General features: G+C 38.7%; 1 protein-coding gene across 2 annotated transcripts in view; it reads left to right on the top strand.

Annotated features, from left to right (window-relative positions):
- fars2 (phenylalanyl-tRNA synthetase 2, mitochondrial) overlaps window positions 1–13,015 on the top strand; it is a 444,725-nt gene extending 431,710 nt beyond the window's left edge. Inside the window, exons 9-10 of one of the 2 annotated variants that reach the window (XM_087978504.1) lie at window positions 4,134–4,216; window positions 12,740–13,015. In XM_087978504.1, the coding sequence (XP_087834630.1) occupies window positions 4,134–4,216; window positions 12,740–12,798 (142 nt within the window). In that variant the 3' untranslated portion in view covers window positions 12,799–13,015. The remainder of the gene's footprint in view (window positions 1–4,133; window positions 4,217–12,739) is intronic. The other variant, XM_043719492.2, reaches the window with a different exon arrangement.
- Window positions 13,016–15,196: the final 2,181 nt, after the last annotated feature.

Raw genomic sequence — 15,196 nt, 5'->3', positions numbered from 1 at the left:
AGCAATATAAACGTTCGTGCTCGCCTGCAGGTTGTGGTTGTCGCATGTGGCAGATTTTAGTCAAGACATCCTTAGTCAAGTATAGATAACTCCCTCATTGTTGCAGTCTGATTGGCGTTATGATCAACCTGCTCAGCATACATCAGACAAATATTAACGATATGTGCACTTTACCAGTGCACCATCCATCATATTGTAAAGCAGAAGCATGTGCCTACAAGCAATGATTATCATTTTGGTCCCTGAATTATATTGGCCAAGTCCAATTGCAAGTTCAAAGTTTTGTTTACAATTTGCTGAAATTTACTTGCAGGATAATGCAAAAGAAAAATCAGATTTTAAAATATTGCACTGTTTTGTAGTATACTTGGGCACATGTTCCACAGAAAACCTTTATTTGTTTTATTTTGCTTTAATTCTAGAATCTTGTTGCCACTTCAGGAGACAAAAAACAATGAGCAATTAATTTGACTGAGTTGATGACCACTATAGTTTAAGATTAAAGTGTTTTAACGTAAACTCCAATTAATTACAGAATAATTACTGAATTGTTAACAACCAGTTATGGAACTTGTTCAGAATAGCAGTTTTAGAACTATGTTTTATAAATATAACTACAATAATATAGTTAAGCATGATGCCAACTTTTTCAGCACTTTATAAGGGCTGAAGTAAATTGCAGTGCTGTATATTTGTTCAGGGTCCTTGAAGGAAATGAAGAGATTAGAAAATAAGCATTTACAAGTAAATGAGCTGTATCTTACTACTGCTGAAATGTTCTTGTAACAGGGAAGAAATGTTCACAGTGAGTTTCATTGGCCTTGTTCAATTCCCATGCTGATAGTGAAATGCATTCCTTTTCCCTTTTAAATGATTATTGATTTCTGGAGCAAAAGTATAAAATAATGTGCAGCTCTGACCAAACAAAAATTGTCTAACAGACTTTCTTCATGTTCAGTAAACCACTACATTTTCTGAATGACTGTTTCACTATGAAATTTTCTCAATGTCTACACTGTTGAAAGAGGTGAGAGTGAGGATAGCAGAGGCTTTGACCACTACTTTTCCATCCTCCTTTAAATAATGTAAATTGTGACATGGAACTCTAAGTGCGGAGCTTGGCAGCAAAGGGTAACTCAGTTATGACAACATATGTTGTGAGCAATATTTCAGAATCACTGATTCAAAATCAGGTTATTAGGCAAGTAGGGTTAACCCAAGACAACCAGCATAGATTTTGGAAAGACAAGGCATGTTTAACCAATTTGCGAGTTTTTGAAAAAATGAACAGTTAGTTCAGTAAATGGGATGGATTGGTTGTGTAAAAGCGGAGTTCTAAGACTGGAGGCTTGTGACCAGTGGTGTGCCACAAGGATCAGTGCTGGGTCCTGTGTTTTCATAATTTATATAAATGATTTGGATGTGAACATCGGAGATTTAGTTAGTAAGTTTGCAGATGACACTAAATTTGGAGGTGTAGTGGACAGGAGAGTACAACAGGACCATGATCAGATGGGCCAATGGGCTGAGAAGTGGCAGATGGAGTTTAATTTAGATAAATGAGAGGGGCTGCATTTTGGAAAAGCAAATCAGAGCAGGACTTATAACTTAATGGTAAGATCTTGAGGAGTGTTGCTGAACAAAAAGACCTTGGAATGGACTTCATAATTCCTTGAAAGTAGAGTTGCAGGTAGATAGGATAGTGAAGAAGGCATTTGGTATGCTTTTCTTTATTGGTCAGAGTATTGAATATAGGAATTGGGAGGTCAAGTTGCGGCTGTACAGGACATTGGTTCGGCCACTTTTGGAATATTGCATGCAATTCTGGTCTCCTTCTTGTCGGAAGAATGTTATGAAATTGAAAGGGTTTAGAAAAGATTTACAAGGATGTTGCCAGGTTGGAGGATTTGAGCAACAGGGAGAGGCTGAATAGGCTATTTTCCCTGGAGCATTGGAGGCTGAGGGCTGACCATGAGGGGCATGGATAGGATAAATGGACAAGGTCTTTTCCCTGGGGTGGGGGAGTCCAGAACTAGAGGGCATAGGTTTACAGTGAGAGGAGAAAGATATAAAAGGGATCTAAGGGGCAACATTTTCACACAGAATGTGGAATGTGCTGCCAGAGGAAGTGATGGAGGCTGGTGCAGTTACAGCATTTAAAAGGCATCTGGTTGGGTATATGAACAGGAAGGGTTTGGAGGGATATGGGCCAAGTGCTGGCAAAGGGGACTAGATTAGGTTAGGATATCTGGTCGGCATGGACGAGTTGGACTGAAGGGGCTGTTTCTGTGCTGTACATCTCTATGACTCTATTAGGTTCGTAGAGGTTCATTTAAAAACAAATCAGCTGTATATGTTAGGATATGCAATAGCATGAAGAAAGTTAGTTGACAGACAGGAAACCAAGTTAGGATGTGTTCAAACTGGAGAAAGGTTGAATGTAGCATATTCCAGGTTCTGGGTGACATTATTGTCAAGTTATTTGGATTTTTGTTTACAGGGAGTATAATCTCTTCCTGCAAACACTAAAATGGGGCGGAGAACCCAGTGAGAACAGAAAGACAGCACTTAATGAATATGAGACTTTTTTAAAAATCAGTTGCTACAAAGGCTCATTAGATCATCATATCCCACAGAATATTAATAGAATTGAGTCAATATGATCTGAAAGGTTGCATGCATCCTCTTACTGGCACTTTTAAGTGTTCCATATACAACTCCAAATCTAACAATGTCAGATGTTTCTTTACACAGGGGATATTTGTTCAGCAAAATGACAGTTCAAAGATGTGGAAGGTGATCTTACAATACTTATAGAAACAATGGTTCTATGTGCTCAAATTGTTAGAGGTGGTGGATAGATTGAGATATTGGTTTATAAAGGCATACAAGATCCTGGATTTTAAGAACAGAAGTGTAGAACACACAAACACAGAAGTTTTGTTGATCCCTTATAAAAGACAGGTTCTGCCTCAACTTGAGTATTGTGTCCGGTTCTAGACATCACACTGAAGGAAGGGTATAAAGGCTTTGGTGAGCATGAAGAAGCGATATGTGGAAATTGTTTTTTGTGTTGAGAGAGTTCAGTCATGAGGACAGATTGGACAAGCTGAGCTGAGCTCTTCAGAGAAGAGAAATTGGAGAAAGATTTGGTAGAGGTGTTCAAATCAGGAAGGGCTAGAAAGAGTTGATATAGATATTGTTCCCATTGACAGAGGTGTCAAAACTCAGAGGACACAGATGTGAAGCGATTGACTAAGGGCTAAAAGTGACATGAGAAAACATTTTTTTAACACTGTAAGTGGTTAGGACTTGAAATGCACTACCTGAAAGGAAACAGACTCAATCATGGCTTTATAAAGGATATTGACTTCGCACCTGAATGCAAAAATGTGCAGGTTATGGAAGAAAAGACAGCGGAATGGAACAAGTTGAATTGTTCTGACAGAGTGCCAGCACAGCCTCAATGATGTCGTCTTCTCTTCTGTAAAGTTCTGCAATTCTTTCAGGCAGACCAAACCTTTCTTGGTAGATTTTTAATTTCTCACATCTTAATGTCACTCCTCAAACACTCCTTCCACTCACCTGTTGTTGAAACCCCCACCTATACCTTTGTTATTTTCAAATTCAATTATCTCAACGATCCTAGAACTAGTCTCCATCCTGTATAATCTTCAACTCATCTGAAATTCTGCAATCCATTCTGACCTACCTGGGTTCATAGTCCCACAAATCTCATCCATACTCTCTGTTTTTATGACTCTAGCCAGTTTTGTGTATCTCGACTCCTCAATAACCCACTCCACGATTAGTAACTGTTACCTTCACAGACATAGGTCTGTGGTATTGAATTTCCTCCCTACGCCTTTCTGTCTTTCCAAATCTCTTCCATAAAGTGCAGATCTTTAATCAAGCTATTGGTCACCCATCCTAATATCTACTTCTTTGGCTCAGTGTCCATTTTTTATGATCATGGCTCAGCAAAGCCCTGTGAAACATGATTTGATCTGGAAGTAACGTATTAAGGATTTCTTTTTAAAAAAACTCTTTAAAAGAAATTTGTGATTGTTTTTAAGATTTACGATTTTAATGTAATGGAATTGGTTGTCATGATGTGATGATTCTTAATCTAGAAGCAGTACCAACAGGAAAGAATTTAAGAAGGAAGCCATGAAGAAGGAGACAAAAAGGAAAACTCCAAGGCAGGAGCTAGAAGGTGAAACCAATCAATGCACAAATGTAGGCAGAAAGGAAAGGCAAACTGAGAGAACAAAACACAAAATTCTTGTAAGGAAAAGAACAAATCAATCTCATTTTTTTTCTGGTTTAGCAAGAAGGGACTCAGGTGCTCTTGGAGATACTCTGCAAGCTGACTGAAGAGGGCTAAAGCCTGGATAACATTGTGAATATCTTGGAAATGCTAAAGAGTGTTTCTTCAGAAATTACCCAACTCTGAACAGGGGTGTTACTGGTTGATCAATTGAAAAAGAACTCTGAAAATTTACACTATCTAGATTGTCATGTTCTAAGGGAGAAGGAGTTTCTAGAATTGTGTTGTTCTGATGATGATCATACCCATGAAATTTGTAGGCCAAAGTTGTTGTCAGATCAGGATATAAGAATATAATTTTATGGAACTGAGTAGTGTGAAAGTGCCACATTTTGGGGGGAATTTTCTTTGGTTCTGTAAGATATATCTTTGTTGTATTGACTTTGCTTTATGTAGAGAATCATCTGCCTACAAATTGGTTATTGGTTATGTTTGATTTCCAGTAGTGGAATTTTGTCAGTAATTACTTCATTTGGGTTCAGCAAATGTGGTTCTTTTGGTTTATTATTCTTCAGGAATCATAACGTTTCTGGATTAAAGTCTCAGATAAATACAAATTGTTGTTACAGGTAAGTCTGTGAGGAAACAGTTAAAACTTTAGAACGTTTTTGTAATGGCAGTGTTTATTGGTGAACAGACATGCAGTTGTCTCAGGATTATATTATTTTCCTATGACGGTTTTAGAGCTAAAGTTCTCACATGAAATAAAACTGCTGTTTCTCACTATGTTTGTTTGGAAGTAATTTTTGCTGGATTTTGCAGCAGAGACTAATTGTGATATAAGGTATAAATAATACTGTTAGAAATGCAGGGATATTCCTGAGACAGCGTTCTCTTTTTCATCTGATTGATTTGTGGTGCATTTCCAGCATCTTTTTTTTTTGATTCACTCTTCTATAATACTCACTTACATTGATATCTCATATCTTCTTCAGTCCCAACTTCTAACCCAGGGTAACTTGGGTAAATAAGGCAGATCTAGAAATGTTGTGCAGAAATTGAACTCTGTGGTAAGACCTTAAACTCTTTACAACAGTATTTCTGTGATTTTATTTGCCCTGGGTAGAATTATATGTGTAAATGTCAGTTATGTCATCCTGTACAGCTCTTACTGAGTATCATTGCACAAGTTGTTTTACACTGCCTACTGTCAATACATCAGGCCATGGATTGCTGTGACAAGGCATCAAGTGGCAGATGTGCTTTTATGCATTTAGCTTTTTAAAAGTTTTACATGACAGGCAAGCAGATAATGGTGCAGCAAAAGAAACAATAAAATATGGGACTAAGTGAACAGCAAACAGGGTATCTGCCTAACCAATCAGATTGAAATAAAGAAATTTAGAAAATAGGTGCAGGAATAGATCATTTGGCCCTTCAAACCTGCACCACCTTTCAATATGATCATAGCTGGTCATGCAATTTCAGTATCCCATTCCCACTTTCTCTCCATATCCCTTGATCCCTTTAGCCGTGATGACGATGTGCAGCTCCCTCTTGAATACATCTAAAGAACTCTCCCCAGTAGCTTTCTGTGGTCGAGAATTGGTTCACAACTCTCTGAGTGAGGAAGTGTTTCCTCATCTCAGTCCTGAATAGCATACCCCTTTTCTTAAACTGTGACCCCCAGTTCTGGACTTACCCAACAACGGGAACATTCTTCCTGCATTTAACCTGTTCAGTCCCATTAGGATTTTATATGTTTCTATAAGATCTCCTTTCATTCATCTAAATTCCAGTGAGTACAAGCCCAGTCGATCCAGGCTTTCTTGTTATGTCAGTCCTGCCATCCCAGGAATCAGTCTGGTGAACTTTTGCTGGACTGTCTCAGTAGCGAGAATGTCCTTCCTCAGACTAAGAGACCAAAACTGCACATAATACTCAAGGTATGGCCTCACCAAGGCCCTGTGTAACTGCAGCAAAATACCTCTACTATACTCAAATCCTATCACTGTCAAGGCCAGTGCAATTAACAGTGTAAGGAGTGCAAGTTAGAGTATGTGAATTCAATGTTAAACATGTGCGTTAGGAAATAGATGAATGAAATAAATAAAATATAAGAGAAAGAATTAAAAAAAGAGAAAAAGTATTCTTTTCAAGTTTGAAATGTTTAGAAGACAGTCAAAACCTGAAGGAATGAGACTACCATGTGTGATCATTAATTTTCAGTGTTAAAGCAGCTAAATGCCAATAATTTAGACATATAGTTAAAAGTGTACATAGACTAAAACAGTCAAGATTTAACTTCCTGTGATGAGTTTAGTTTATTTAGAGTCATGAAAGTATATTTCTACTGTCCAAGATCACTAATTACATCCTATACAATGCACTTCAATAAGAAATATAATTTTCCACAAACTAACAACAGAAGCAGTACACCAAGGACAACAATATTTAAATTTCATGCTTAACAACCTACATTCCCTTACCTGAAGACATATAATTTGCATATTAAAAATAATAGAATGTCATTGGCTTCATCAATATTTTGATAGCAACTAATTGGACAAGTTGAAAAAGGCCTGAAATAAAGCTCTAGTATACAGTGGTGGTATCCCTACCTCTGGGCCAGTAGATCCAGGTTTAAGTCCCACCTGTCACTGAATTATGCAAATAGGTTGATTTTTAAAAATGGGGTAATATATAACTTTCAAGATTATTCCCATGTCCTTGTTTGTAATCCTTCATTTCACCTGTATTATCACTTGTTGCTGTTAAGAGTGCAGGCAGTTGGCTCTTCCTGGTGGAGTACTGCAAAGCATGGACATCTCTGGTGTTTATACCCACTGCCTCCACTCCATGTGGTCTTCTGAGAGGGCTAGAATACAACAGCAGAGATTAGTTCACTTAATATTATTTATATGGACTTTAGCAAAGCTTTTGACAAGGACCCAAATGGGAGACTGATTGAGAAAGTTAAAGCACATGGAATTGAGGGATCAGAAACTGACTTAGTAATAGGACACAAAGGGTAGTGGTACACGGCTGATTGAGTGACTGGAGGTCAGTGTGCAATGGCGTACCACACGGATCAGGACTGGGATCCTTATTGTGTGTTATATACATAAATGATATAGATGAAAATGTGGGGGAATTGTTAAGCAAATTTGCAGACAACATCAAGACTAGTAGAGTGGGTAATAGCAAAGAAGATGCTTATAGGATACAGGAAGATATAGATGGGTTGGTCAGATGGTCAGACCAGTGGTAGATGATATTTAACCCTGATAAGTGCAAGGGGATGCACTTTGGAAGAAAAACACACGATGAGGAAGTACTTAATGAATGGCAGGACACTGGATAGCTTAGAGGAACAGAGATCTTGGGGTAATTATCCACAGATCCCTGAAGTCAGCAAAACACGCGAATAGGATCGTTAAGAAGGCATATGGGACACTTGCATTAATCAGTCATGGCATAGAGTATAAGAGCAAGGAAATAATGTTGGAAATGTACAAAGCATTGGTCAGGTCACAACTGGAGTACTGTGTGCAGTTCTGGTCACCTCACTACAGGAAGGATGTGATAGCACTGGAGGGATACAGAGGAGATCACCAGAATGTCACCTGGGATGGAGAAATTAAGCTTTCAGGAGTGACTAATTAGGCTTGGATTGTTTTCTTTAGAGCAGAGAAGACTGAGGGGGAACATGATTGAGGTGTATAAGATTATAGGGGTATAGACTGGGTGAATAGAGAGCAGCTGTTCCCCTTGGTTGAGGGGTCAATCATGAGAGGACATAGTTTTAGGGTAAGAGGGCAGGAGATTCAGAGGGGATTTGGGAAAAACGTTTTCACTCAGCAGATTGTGGGAATCTGAAATGCATTGCCTGGGATGGTAGTGGAGACTGGAAACCACACCATTAAAAAATATTTGGATCAACACTTCAAATATCTTAACATTCAAGGATATGGGTCAAGTGCTGGAAATTGGGATTAGCACATTTTTACTGGTAGTTATGTCAGCACAACTCAATGGGCCAAAGGGCCCTTTCTGCATTGTATGAACCTATGACCAATCTACTGCTGAAGTTGCATACAGCTCTGGTCAAATCACATTTGTAATGTTGTCAGCAAGTTTGGGCCATGTATCTAAGGAAGGATGTATTTGTGTTGGAGGAAGTCCAGAGGAGATTCACAAGAGTAATCCCGGATGAACATGAGGAGCGGTTGAGAACTCTGGGTCTGTACTCAAGGATGAGGTGGTATCTCATTTAAACTCACAATATACTAACAGGCCTGGATAGAATGGATCTGGAGAAGGTCTTTCCATCAGTAGGAGAGACTAGGATCCAAGGGCACAGCTTCAGAGTGAAGGGAGAACCTTTTGGAACTGAGGTGAGGCACAGTTTCTTCAGCCAGAGTGTAGTAAATCCATGGAACTGAATGCCACAGAAGGCTGTGTAGGCCAAGCATTGAGTGTCTTTAAGACTGAGATAGGTAGATTCTTGATTAGTTAAGGGATCAAAGGTTATGGAGAAAAAACAGGAGAATGGAGTTGAGAAACATACCAGGAGAAAGTGAGGACTGCAGATGCTGGAGATCAGAGCTGAAAATGTGTTGCTGGAAAAGCACAGCAGGTCAGGCAGCATCCAAGAAGCAGGAGAATCGATGTTTTGGGCATGAGCCTGAAGAAGGGCTCATGCCCGAAACGTCGATTCTCCTGCTCCTTGGATGCTGCCTGACCTGTTGCGCTTTTCCAGCAACACATTTTCAGTTGAGAAACATACCAGCCATGATAAAATGTCAGAGCTGACTCAATGGGCCGAATGGCATAATTCTGCTCTTATATCTTATGGTCTTATGTAGTTTGGTGTCGTTATCACTGTTGTCCAGCTGAGAAATATAACCGACTGAACAAAGAACAATACAGCACAGAAACAGGCCACTGGGCCCTCCAAGCCTGTGCTGAAACATTCTGCCCTTCCATACTAAAGCTATCTTCATTTACAGGACCTCTATCTCTCTGATCCCTTCCGATTCATGTATTCATCCAGGCGCTTCTTGAATGCTGCTATTATGTCTGCTTCCACCGCCTCCTCTGGCAATGTGTTCCAGGCACTCACCATCCTTTGTATGAAAAATCTGCCTTGCACATCTCTTTTAAACTTCTCCCCTCGCACCTTGAACCTGTATTCCCTAGTAATTGACCCTTCCAGCCTGGGGAAAAGCCTCATACTTTTCACTCTATATCATTCACAATCTTATAAACTTCTATTAGGTCACCCCTCAGCCTCCTGCATTCCACTGAAAATAAACCCAGTCTATCCAACCTTTCTTCATAGCTAAATTCCCCATACAAGGCAACATCCTGGTTAGACCTTTCTGTACCCTCTCCAAAGCATCCACATCCTTCTGATAGTATGTGACCAGAACTCTACACAATATTTAAAGTGTGGCCTAACTAAAGTTCTATAAAGCTGTAGCATAATTTATGTAAAAACGAGGGCTGCAGATGCTGGAAACCAGATTCTAGACTAGAGTGGTGCTGGAAAAGCACAGCAGTTCAGGCAGCATCCGAGTTGCAGGAAAATCAACGTTTCGGGCAAAAGCCCTTCATCTATCCCTGATGAAGGGCTTTTGCCCGAAACATTGATTTTCATGCTCCTCGGATACTGCCTGGACTACTGTGCTTTTCCTGTAGCATAATTTGTCTTTTCTTATACTCAATGCCGCTTCCAATGAAGTCAAGCATGCCATAGGCCTTTTTTACTACCTCATCTACCTGCGCTGCCACCTTCAATGATCTATGGACTACACACCCAGATCCCTCTGCATATCGATACTCCTAAGGGTTCTGCCATTTACTGTATACTTTCCACCTGTACTTGATCTTCCAAAATGCATAGCCTCACTGAAATACTGAATTGCTCAGAATAACATCTAACCTGGTGCATATAAGGAAAGGTTTTTTTTGGAATGATGTGTTTGAAACAATCTTTCGTTTATCAAGCCATAAGGCATATTTTCAAGAACTTGAGAAAACAGCTGGCTCCAACTAAAATTTGAAATGATATCTCGATTCAGACCAAAATAATAAAATATATTGGCCTCAATTTGTACCTAACCCATCTGACAGGAATGTGTTAAATTTGATTTGGATGCCCATTTTAAACACCATCTGATTTTATTCTCCATTGATTATTGTACCTGACCCAAACCCACCTCATTCTCCAAACACATGAGATTTGAATCTGGTTGATAAACTTGCTTAATACTAGAAAAGTGAATGATGAAACTAGATATGATGAATCAAATTTGTCTTTCTCATTCTGTGGCATTGAATTATAGAGTCATACAGCACTGACACAGACCCTTCAGGCTAACCCTGCTGATAATAATCTCAAACTAAGATAGTCCCACCTGCCTGTGCTTGTGTTATATCCTTCCAAACACTCGTTATTCGTATACTTATCCAAATGTCATTTAAATGTTGTAACTGTGAGTTCTACTACTAAATTAGAGTTAAAAAGGAAATATAAACACTTTACTGAACGACTGAATAAAAATCTATATTATAACTCATTAAAAACATTAATGCTGTCAGAAACTGGAACTGGTGATCAAATCTTTGGACATGCATTTAGGCAGATTTATAAGAAATACTCCTCTCTACCATGAAGAGTATGTAGCACTAACTCGATTAGTATTGTAGTTAAGCCACTGTATTTATTCCATTTATTATTGTAGTATATCAAAAGCAGTAGTATATTTTAGATTTATCCTGAGTGACTGAACAATGATGAATAAAAAAATACATTAGTCCCATTGTTTATTTGTGTGCTGCCAGGTGTGGTCAGATAATCTAATGAAGTTAGTATTCCGAGATCTTTTTCTTGGTCTCGTCTAATGCCAGATTGTGTGGTGTGAGTAATGCCCAATTAAGCATATGTTAAGATCCCTTAATGACTATGGGTAAATGAGTTATCCACATCAAGAAGGTTTGGACTTACTTGTGCATCTGTGATGATGCACCAGAGGAACAAATTGTGTCCAATGGGTTCAGATCCTAACCAAATTAAACTCAATCTGTATTTAAAAGGAATCTTCACAGTCATCTGTGCAACTTGCTTTTCAATTGATTTTGGGATGTAGGTGACACTGGTCAAATAACATTTATTGTCCCCTTGAACCACTGCAGGAACCAATCGTGACTTGCTGTTTATTAATTTGGACATAAATTAATCCCTTTCTTAGAGTTGCAGGATAAATGAGCACCATGAAAGGTTTGCAGTACTCAAACATTTGGTGTTAGGATTAGTTGCCTCTGCAAAAGCAACAGTGTTGACTCTACAATTGCCTTAAAAGGCAAGAGAAGTGTCAAGAACAATCTATACATTTTCTATTTGATGGCGAACTGAATAATGATAGATTGTTGGAGAAACTCTGCAGGTCTGACATCTGTGGAGAGGGAAAATGAGATAACATTTTGAGTCATATATGACACTTCACATTATATCTATTTTTCTGTTTGTCTCTCCTCAAATGCTGCCAGACCTGCTAAGTTACTCCAGCACTTTTTTTAAATTTCAGATTTCCAGCACTCTGCAGGATTTTATTTTTATTAAACTTAGATTGCTATATGACTGCAATATTCATTGTTGGAGGGCGCATGTGGCACAGTAGTAGTATCACGTCATTTGGCTCAAAAATTCAGGGTTCAAGTCTCACTTGCCCCAGACATATTATAATGCCTGAACAGATTGATTTAAAAATATCTAACTCCTGTTGAATAATGTCAAGTGAGGATAGAATCTAGTTCAGCTATATGCAGCTATAGTTAAATAACTGCTAATGCTACTTCTATGGGTCATGCGTAAAGAATAGCTTGTTAGGTGAGATCCAAGCAGGCTTATTAGAAACTGTACTATGGTGCATGGAATTAACCTCTTTCAGTATGAAGGAGTAGAAAGAATTTTCTTCAATAATTTGATTTTCAGTATTTAGCATACAGTATTTTAAGCATAGAATAAATTATTGTTAATTTAAAAGGTGATGATCTGTTAAGGACTGCTAGATCTTTGATTTGAGTAGTTGAAACGTTTTAATGCTAAAATAGGTTAAGAAATTGTTCAAATATTGCATACAGAAATTTGACTCAAATGCATTAACAGTTGTGCTAAAAATAGGGCACAGATTCACAGAATAAGTATGGATGGATAATAACTCGGCCTTTATAAGGCTAAACTCTGAAAACTGTATTTACTTGGGAAAATACACATTTGCAGTGAACCAGTGGATGAAGTAGATAATTGGAAAAATTAATTAGTTAGTAGCAGTGTTGTGCAGAGTTCACAAGACTGCACTAGAGACAAAATAAACCCCTATCTTTGTATGGTTAAGTATTTGGCGGGTTGGGTGTACGGCCTGTATTTGCTGCTGATGCCTGATGCTGATTTTCTCTGCCTAGGACTAAAAAGGTCAGCCATTGCTACAGGGTTACCTATCGCCACATGGAACGAACATTAACCCAGGAAGAGGTGTGTACCATTCATCGAGCAATTGAAAAGGCAACTGTGGAGAAAATGGGAGTGGAAGGCAGATTTTAAAATCAAGAAAATAATTATTTTTTTTCTGCTTTAACTGCAGTCTACCTATTGGTTTTCTTGTGCTCAATAAGTGATGAAATACAGATGAAGATTCAATTAATGCCAAACTTGATTTGAGTAAAGCTCAGCATTTTGGATTAATATGTCTGCTCTTTTTTTCTTGTGCTTTGTACAGAGGCACTAGCCTTCATTTGTAAAACAGAAGGGTTTATCTTTAGGTTTTATGCTGTGGTCCATGTTAATTGGCTCCCAAGAGTTAAGCTGTTTCGGGAAAGTGCCCGTCATGTCATCCATTCATCAGACCAAATTAGACTCCTACTGACATAATTTCTACATCAAGCAATTTGATAGCAGCTTTCCTGATATGGGAAGAATCAGAAATATTTGCTTTCATTTTCAGTATATTCTTGCAATAATTGATGCAGGAAAAAACACAATGTATATGTCGATTTTACCTAAACAATTCCTTTAGGATCACTTATGCCTTATAAAACCTTTTCACACTGCATTGATTCTATTGTTTTATCTTACTATGAATATATTTAATTTTATTACTTTCTAGATAATAGGAAAATAAGTCCAAGTTTGTGACACAATCAAATTATCATCTTAAATAGTACAGAACCTATGAGATACTAAAAACATATTTACTACATGGACAACACAAACCTAAGCATTTATTTCCAGTTTTATGCAGTGTCCCTAAATTTCCTGGGTCATTCTTCTGATCTCCTAGTATGAGTCTAGTAAGAGAACAGCATTGACTTTGGATTAACAGTATAAACAGATAAAATAGCTAATTGCACAATTTGTCTGGGGATTCCAATGGTTTCTACGAATACCTCAGCATGAAATTGTGAGAACCAATTGGAAATTAAGGACACTTGTCTTATCAGTTGGTAACATTGTCACCTGTAATGTGCAAGGATCTGGGTTCAATTCCTGTTCCAAGAATAAGTAGAAAAATCAAGGCTCATACTCCAGTGCAGTCTTGATGGTCTACCGCACTGCAGGAAAACACTGTCTCTCAGATGAGATGTTAAATTACAATCTCTTCTGTCTGCTTGAGTGTAAAAGATCTCACGGTATTACTTTGAAGAAGTTGAGGGAAGGTTTCCATTGCCTTATGGCCAATATTTATCTCTCAATGATCATCATAAAGACAGACAGTGGGATGCAAATTGGCTGCTATGATTCCTGAATCACAACAATGACTGCTTCACCAGTAGGTCACATTGTCTGTAAAGCATCTGGGACTTCAGGTGATTTGAAAGGGACGATATAAATGCAGCTCAAATTTTCATTTTTATAGTCTAATGTCACTTGACTTTTGGCCCTTTGAAGAAAACTACCGATGCTGGTGCAAATAGTGTCCTAAACCCTGTCATGCCAACTAAAAATGTTCCACAGAAAAGGTATGTAGCCACTGGAAAGGAGATCATGGGGGTTGCATGAGGGGATTTTATGGAATCTAGAAAAGTGGGATAAGTGGTATGCAGTGTGATTTAATAAGGCAGGATGCAAAATTTCAATTTCCCACGATTGGGTTGAGATGTAGAGATAGATTTTCCTTGTTTAACCCTAAAACATAAGAGAGGGTGGCAGGAAAATGGTCTTTGTCTCTTGAAGGGGCGGGATTCATAGAGTAAGTCAGTGGTGAAGGGTGTTGTGGAGTGGATGCATGGAAGGATGGAAAAGAGTTCCAGGGGATGACAGAAGGAGGAGTCTGGGCATGTAGGAATGATGCAGGGAGATGCTAATGTTATGGTGAGGTGGGGGACTGTCAATCAAGGTAAGAAAATTAGAGGCCTAAAAGGCAGTATTGATACTGTCCAACCTGTGGCCAACTCAAGGTGTTGTGCGCACAAGTCCTTAAGCTGTGAATTCATCTACAATATTTCAATTATGTCTGAAAAGAGTAAACTCATACGATATCCTTTACAATGCTTGGAAGGGAAGGCCAGCTGTGCCTGCAAGTTCTGCTATGTCTCACAAAGTGTAAACAACTTTGGAGCTGAAAAATGTGTTGCTGGAAAAGCGAAGCAGGTCAGGCAGCATCAAAGGAGCAGGATTCCTGAAGTAGGGCTTATGCCCGAAACGTCAATTCTCCTGCTCCTTGGATGCTGCCTGACCTGCTGCGCTTTTCCAGCAACACTTTTTTCAGCTCTGATCTCCAGCATCTGCAGTCCTCACTTTCTCCGAGTAAACGACTTTGGATACTAACATGAACATTCAGTAAAGAGCGAACAAAAGCATACACAACATTGCTTCTTCCATGATGAAGGAAACATCCCAAACGCCCCGTGACCATCATTGTG

Source organism: Chiloscyllium plagiosum, unplaced genomic scaffold (genome assembly GCF_037043375.1).
Source record: "Chiloscyllium plagiosum isolate Xiang-an unplaced genomic scaffold, Cpla_swu_hap1 HiC_scaffold_34, whole genome shotgun sequence".
NCBI classification, from domain to species: Eukaryota; Metazoa; Chordata; class Chondrichthyes; order Orectolobiformes; family Hemiscylliidae; genus Chiloscyllium; species Chiloscyllium plagiosum.
This window is presented reverse-complemented; position numbering and strand designations above follow the sequence as displayed.